Source organism: Pundamilia nyererei, unplaced genomic scaffold (genome assembly GCF_000239375.1).
Source record: "Pundamilia nyererei isolate P.nyererei 1_Seehausen unplaced genomic scaffold, PunNye1.0 scaffold00005, whole genome shotgun sequence".
Lineage (NCBI taxonomy): Eukaryota > Metazoa > Chordata > Actinopteri > Cichliformes > Cichlidae > Pundamilia > Pundamilia nyererei.
In genome coordinates, this window is record NW_005187406.1 from 55,002 (window position 1) to 62,801 (window position 7,800).

The window sequence follows — 7,800 nt, forward strand, 5'->3', positions numbered from 1 at the left end:
CTGAGTTTTACCAACAGAGGGCAGCAGCATTTTAAACACAGGTTAGAAATTGTGTTATTTGGCATCTATCAACATAATCACTGACTTGAGGGGAATTCAAATTACAAAAACCGTGTCAGAAATTTCTGCATGTGTCAGATGATGATGATGATGAAAGTAAATGGTTGAAAAAGAAAAAATAAATGCAGACAGTAGAGACACTTGGGTTGTTTTGTTCATTTGCAGTTCTGCCCAGATGTTTTGTTTTATACCACCAATAATAATCAGTATTTAGTCTGATCACTGGTGGTTACGGTTACGGAGGATACGACTTTGTGGGGCATCTTTATGACCCCCCTCTTCTTCTTGTTCGCTGAAGACGGCTCATTATGACTGATGGTCAGAGCGGTGCAGCACATTGAATAGAAATATTTACATCTGTAGGGCCTAAAACTTTAATCGCTGTACTTCATGTGTAAAACACATGAAAGCACGTGGAGGACAAGCTTGGATTCAGATGATGCAACTGCAGCCTTAAACAGCAGAGGTCTCTCCATGACTCCCAATCCTATCAATGAGAAGATCCTCGGAAAATCTGATTTTTACACCACATTTGTAGCACTGAAAACAAAATTTGGGTCTAATCTGCACTTCATGTTTTCGTGTGTGTGTGTGGGACAGAGAGAAAGAGAATATTGTGAAGCTTAGAGTTGGCAGAGATCATAGAATATATAATACAGTCCTCTTTTTAGTAATTTTCCCCTCTGCTTTTCCTTCCCCCCCTCCTCATTTCCCTCCAATTTCTGCCTCCTTCCTCTGACTCTCTCCTTCCTCTTCCCCTCCTCTTCTGTTTTATGTCCCCAAGAAATCTTCTAAGTAGAGCAGTTTGGATTAAAACTGTGTCATTCAGTGACCTGATTCATTTTTCTGCCATTTTTCTTTATTTTTTTTTATCATGTGGGTGATTCCCTCTATTGCACAATACCTGCTGCTTGATATTCAGTGGCTTGAGTGTGAAGCCCCTCATCTATTTTAATCCTTGTGATTAGCGGAGGCTAACGGGTTATTAGAAAACCCCCTCCTGGAACAAGCCGTGTCCTTAATTTACAGAAGATTAGATTAGAAAACAATAGAGCAACACTTAAATGCTGAGATCAAGCACATTGGCAGCATGCTGAGCGTTCATTATATTGTGCAGACTGGATTATATTTGCACTCCAAAACAACTTTCAGACCAGCCACTCTCCCTGAGTTTATTGTCTCTTTTCTCTCAGTGAATTCACAAACTTTCTCTTCCCCCTGGTTGTTTTCCAGCAATGTTTCCCAGCGCGCACCGGACAGCGCTCCAGCTGAGCGTCCACACAGAAACATCCTCAGGTGTCGATGTGTCTCCTTCCCACTACTCCCCTTTCAACAAACCAGACAAATAAGATTTCACGAGGTAATTTCTTGTTATTGCTTTCTGCAGCGCGGTTTATGCTCTTAATAGACGGGGCCAGGAATCGATGAGTCTGGCTGAGATGTTTTACTTTACTGAATATGAGGTACAGCGAGGTAAACAAAGGCTCAAGAGGTATAGTGTATCATCTTGAAGCAGTATGCAATATCGGGGCATTCACGGGGCTTTTGATTGACTGGAGTGTTTAAGCGTTTTGTGTGAAATGATATACTAGGCATGACACATGACGCATCATAACAAACATCTCCACAAAGGGAACAAAACAAAAGGCAAAACGGATTTTTCTGCCTCTTTTGTTTAACGGACGTCTTTCAAACACTGAGATGGCAAGTTGTTTGTTTTGGGGGGGTTTAAGCGTTATTTTGTGAAATAGTGGCTACTTAGAGTAATGAAACAAATACAAAAACATCATGACTGCGTGTACTCCGGCTTTTAACACAGTGTGTTTACAGGGTGAAGTGTAACTTTCAAACTGGTTGTAGATTCCTTACATATGAAGTTAAATTTAAACCTAAGGAGCTGATCTCCAATAACTTCGTCTTCAGTTATGAAAACTCTAGATTTAGCCAATCAAACCTTACTCGGTTGTGTTGTAAAACAATTTACTCCACAGCAGACATGTGACAGCTGCCTCTTCCCAGATGCTGTGTTATTAAAGCCAAGTGCTTTAAAAAAATATATAAAATCTGTGTAGAACCTCACATTGCTGCAACAATCAAAACTGCATCGTTAACAGAGCCTTATTTTCAGTCCAGACTGAGCAGCAGGTCTGAATATCAATTAGATTTAATAAAGATTGGAACAAAAGAATTAACAAAAGTCTTTTAAAGATTGTTTAAGATGAACAATGATTTTTTTCCCCACCCTGTTTAAAATGAATCCATAGTTTGGAGTCTCTGCTTTGTAAACAGACGTATCCAACTCTCGTGCTAATAATGCTAGTGCAGGCTGTGTACAATTAAGCACACTGAATTCAGACCTTTTAAGGCATTCATTTATAGCTTCATCTTACCGCACTTTCAGTGAAGGACAGCTATTCTCACAAACACCTGCCTTATGGACCTGCAGGTCGTTAAGCTGGTGAGGAAGAGTGTAGACTGGTGGTCTAATTAACGTGCATTTCTGCACTCCCTGAACAGCCTTGTTATTCTCTCCCCATTCTCACGCAGAGGCTACACCAGTGTTTTGTCTGCAGCTCTCAGGGCTTGTTAAAGAGGAGCAGGTCTGCCTGGGCTCATCCTGCCGTCTGCATCCATCCACCAGAGGTGAAGGGTTTAGTCGGGCTCGTTCAGTTGGCGATGCTTCAGGCAGCCGAAGACTGGACTTTCTTTGGGTCGACTAATGTCACTTGGTTTCGGTTTAATGGCAACAATGATGCTTGTTTGACCTTTGGTGGGGCCGTGAGCCTTGTTGGCATGTTATTTACACCACTGAAAATGCTGTTTACTTGCATCAAGTGCCATTTTGTTCCATAGAGGGCATTTGACTTGACGTAGTGTGGCTCAATAGAGCGGTATGTGTTTAATTTTGGATTTCTATGCTAAGAAATCTCATGAAGACTACATTAAATTCACCTTTTGTGTTCAGTTTTCCAAAGTCTGGGCGTTTCTCTTAGGAGGGTTCTCTGCTGTTTTTCTTACCGCACCGGATATGTATTTTTTTACTTGTCTATCATTGTTTGATGGAAGTCCTTTGAGGTTACCAAGGCAACAGTTGAATCCAGGTTCATTTTGGCAGCTTTTTCAATCTGTCTCGCTCATTGCAGTTTGCAGATCCTCCAGCAGTGACCTCGTAATTAGCTCGGTCGTATTCAGGCTCACAACTACCGAGTATTGGAGACAAATTAATTCTTAACATTGATTAGTAGTCGAACAAAGAACGTCATGGCGTGACTTCAGTCTTTCCACGCAGGGAGGGAAAAATGGAATCCTGTCATCTCCAAAGACTTGGAGTGTAATTATTAAGGTTTTGTTCAAACAGGAGTGTCAGACTGGCATAATGGGAGGTGACAAAGGGAAGGTCTGGGAGCTATGCCATATTCACTGTGACCCAGGCCAAAACCATTAGAATAAATACGGCAGTTACTTATGGCTTTGTATAGCTCGCAGGCTCCATCTGACCCAATAAAGCATAAGACAATACTGTCCTTGTAATGAGGTATATATATATTTTATTTATTCCTTTCTCACATTGAAGAGAACTTATAAACCACTTTGCATCTATATGAAGAGAAAGGTCCAAACATGTGGTGCAATCACTGCAATCGTTTCAGCAAGCAGAGGGACTGTGAGTTACACAGAAGACATTAAACATCGCCGCCTCACCCATTATCTGTTACCTGAAGCGGTCCCTGAGTCACAGCCTCGTCACTGTGCTCCACTGGAGAGGGTTTAACAAAATAAAATAAAACTAAGATTTACATTACACTGCCATTATCACCATTGTCCTGAGGAGGAGGGGTCACTGTGGATTTGTGCAGGAAGAAAACACCTTTTAAACAATCTCAAGAAAGGACTGACGCCCACCTGAGCGCTAACAACTTCAGCTATTTTTATGTTCTCCTCCCCGCAACCAGTCTCTTTATTACCTGTCAGGTGTTGTAGATTGAACCATTGTTCTGATATTACTTAATGAACTGTTGAGGGTTCTGGGTCGGTGTTATTGTTGTTGTGGTATTCGTCTGAGCTCAGTGGACGATCAGTGAGCCAGCCAAGCTGTCTGATTCAATTTCATGTTTGTGTGCGTTGGAGGTGGGAGTACGTTTGATCATTAGAGCAGTCCTTACAACGAGCTAATGTGTCAGAGATTATAATTAGAACGTAAAGGGCTGCAGAAGAGCTAAGGTTTGATCAGTGGTATCAGTAGTTCTTTTTCCTTGTGATCCTTTATGCAACACATCTCGTGTGTGGCTGAAATTGACAGACACAACATGGATAGTATTTTACCATATGTCTGTGTATTAGTAGCTTTTGTCCCGTTTACACTGTGTGGGTTTGTGTATGTATGAATGTAACAGACCAGACATGTGTCTGTGTGTGTGCATGTGTGTGGGTGGGGGTGTCTGTAGCAGTAGTAAGCGCAAAGCCGCAGTGGAACCCATCCTCTCCTCCTTCCCCGAGACGCCTTACTTGTAGTGAGGAGAGGAGCCGCAGCCCCTGGCCACTCCTTCCCCTCCTGCAATTGGAAGCGAGAGGCCGCCTCCCTCCTCTGCCTCATTGGTATGCAGGCGGTGCAGTGTGTGTGTGTGTGTGTGTGAGAGAGAGAGAGAGAGAGAGAGAGGAGAGGGATGAGAGAGAGAGGGAGAGCAGGAGAGAGAGGTAGCAGTCAGTGCAATGGGATAGAGGAGAGCAAGAAGGAGGAGGAGAGTGAATGAGAGCTGCTGGATCTGCCTTGCCTTGCGTGCCTGCCTGTCGTCTGCTGAAGCTGGGTTTACCACCGCGCCACGCTGTACTGACACGGAGCAGAGTCACAGTCCATTTGCACCACCCGACGAGCACTCAGCACCCCCGTTTATCACCCCGGCGACGCCACTAGCAAGAAAACCCAGGGACCATTAACAGGAAAAGGGGGGGGGGAAACACGGCAGTAACGAAACGGCCTGACGCTACTATTTAGGCACCAGCGGCTACCTAACCGTATCTCCCCCCTCCACCTTCTCCCATCTTTTCCAACCAGACCACCACTCCTCTCTCTCGCTCCTCCCTATGCCCTTGTCCTCGGCGGCTCCTCTCACCTCCCTGGCCAGTATATGGATAGAAGCTCCCTGTTTCAGCTCATACAAGAGCAGGTAAGCAAGGAAGCAGCGGCAGAGGTTTCTATGGTTACAGGATCCCGGCCACCTCGCCATCTACCCAGGGACTGAGACATGGAGGCTGTGCTGAGAACTGATGTTGGGATTGATAGCAGGGACTGTGCGTGCACGGGCACAAATGAAAGCGTCTCGGAGCGATGTTGGCCACAAGAATGTGAGGTCAGATCTTGAGCCACAGCAGGAGGCAGACCATCGTGTCACGGTCTATAGAAGGAATTCTGAAGGAGATGTGTGTGCTGATGGATGGATACTGAATATACTGAATGCATGGATGCTTGGATAGACAGATCGCTGTGTTCTCTAAATGAAGGATGGTTTTTAGTCTTTTGGTCAACTGTAAATGCTGCAGCAATCCTTCTGCATGTCTATGGTTGTGTTTGTTTTTCCTGCAGTTTAGGTTGAGTTGCTGCACTTGCCACACACCCAATATTAACACCCGAGGGTTTTGAGTTTGCAGGATTATTTAACATTTTATTTCTGAGACAGTGAGACAGTTTCCCTGAAGCCCTGGTTTTATATAAATATATATGTCATTTTTTTCCCCTTTAAGGCCAAATAACAGTGTCTGTTTTTAAACTTTTCCATCTTTCTTTTTTTTTTTGTCCCCAGCCATGTTGGAGGTTCTTGCCAAGTTGAAACACAGGGTTTGTGACTATATTTAGGCCAGTGAAAAATGTGCCTCTTGACATCTGTCCTCAAGCCAAGCTGCCATATATTTACTCTTCAGTCATATTTATCTTTGGTCTGCCATCTCCAAATTTACCAAAACCAAAATGGTTTAAACCAAAAAAATCGTGTGCACGCTTGGGTTGGGCTGCTTGAAGGCAGACGTTCAACTGGATTTTGATGTCTGTTTTTTAACTAGCATGTTTTTAATGAGAACCCGGCCCACTGGGGGCGTTCACTGATTGTCAGGGTGTATGGACAGTCATTATGTCCAAGAAGGAAGAAATTGATTGTGTGCTGCAGAGTCTAGGCGGGTCACGAGTGGCTCATCTGCAACATATTGACTCAAGGGACTGCAAACATGTTCACATTAAAGTGCTTACACAGTAAACTGCCTCGCAGACACACACATCTAGACTTTGTACTTAGGATGCGTGTGCGTTTGTGATTGCGTTTTTTATGAATGCGTGTGGTTTTTAAAGTAATTGGAAAAAGCCCGTGTGGGTTATTTGAAAAGATGCAGTGTGGTGGCACCGGTGAGTCATGCGCTGTATACGCGATTTAAGATTAAATACATTAGTGATTTAGCCACAGTTCATATTCCTTCACAGATACTTTGCAGTGTGAGGCTGACTAATCTCTGTCAATATCCATTTTCAGTGTAACAGGTCTTTAGCCGGGGGACAAAGCCAATATTTCCACACTGTAAATTACTAGTTGTTTTATTGATTGGGGGGTTTATGTTTTTTGTTTTTGCTTGGACCAGTATTTGCATACAGTCAGTTTGCAAGGCCACAGCTGAGCAGTTCTGTTAAGCTCAAGTCTAGACCAAAATCATTCACACTGGCTGACGACAGGCTTTCTCCACCTTTGGGACTCCATGCGGCGGCCTTTGATTTGGAAAAGGTCTCTCTAATTAAACTAAAATGAGGTGAAATCTGCCAACAGCATTTGGACGGAGAGCAGGAAAGCTTGGGTTTTTTTGTTTTTTTACAAAGCCTTCTGCCTGCCTAAACATCGAGCACTTTCCTCCCTCATCTTTATCCAGGAAAATGTTTTGCTGAACATGCCTCATGTTGATGCAGCTCTGCCCTCCAGATTTCTCTTGTCACATTCACTGGAGGCTTTCCACAACAACAGCAACATCCTGCCAGCTTCTAAGCAAATCTACAAGTGCACCTGGAGATCAAGTGCTTCTCTCAAGGGTATTTTAACTGTAGTCGGATGTAAAGGGAGATGATCATGCAGTCACTGTCGCCTCTTAGTTTTTCCGCTGTCTAGCATGCCGAATCTGCCGTCTTTTACTTTTAAAGAAAAATAGATTTGGATATAATTTGAATGCTATTTCCCTTCGTTTTAGAGTGATGCATTTATCAGACAATCAAGTCAACGGGCAAATAAAAGGTATATGTTGGAGGGATAGGTCCAAACCAGGAATGTTGTAATTATGCATCATTCATTTCACTGCCGCTGGAAAACTGAGGCAAACTTGGCCTGATAGATCCTCAGATCGAGCATCTTTTAGTTGCTGTAGAGTTTAAGCATTTGGGAGTTTCGGTGAAGTCTTCCGAAACCACTATAGGTGGAGACTTGACGTCTTATGCATATGTGAGGACTGAAGGTCTGAAGAGAGGGGTTGTTGCGGGTCTGTCAGACTGAACCACGTGAAAATGCTGCAGGGGGAGAAGAAGGCGAGTGAAACCGTAGAAACATGAGTTTATTAGTCTTTGTCTGCAGGAGGTTGTAGTGCTGAGCGTGGGCTATTTTTGGCCTATGCAGCCTCACACATAAACGCATGCTTACGGTGGCCTTTCTATTCTAGTGTCCCTGATAAGGTAACTTGATGGTTGGCAGCATTCAGCCGCGAAAGCATTCAGGTCTGATC

The 7,800-nt window shown here is 43.7% G+C and overlaps 1 protein-coding gene across 3 annotated transcripts in view; it reads left to right on the forward strand.

Moving 5' to 3' along the window:
• Positions 1–1,330: 1,330 nt before the first annotated feature.
• rhbdl1 (rhomboid, veinlet-like 1 (Drosophila)) overlaps positions 1,331–7,800 on the forward strand; it is a 52,887-nt gene continuing 46,417 nt past the window's right edge. Inside the window, exon 1 of one of the 3 annotated variants that reach the window (XM_005721570.1) lies at positions 1,331–1,420. Coding sequence is in view for 2 of the 3 variants with exons in the window: in XM_005721568.1 (XP_005721625.1) it covers positions 5,187–5,225 (39 nt within the window). In the remaining variant the exon portion in view is untranslated. Of the gene's footprint in view, positions 1,421–4,774; positions 5,226–5,328; positions 5,404–7,800 lie in introns of those variants that run through there. The other 2 variants (XM_005721568.1, XM_005721567.2) reach the window with 2 other exon arrangements.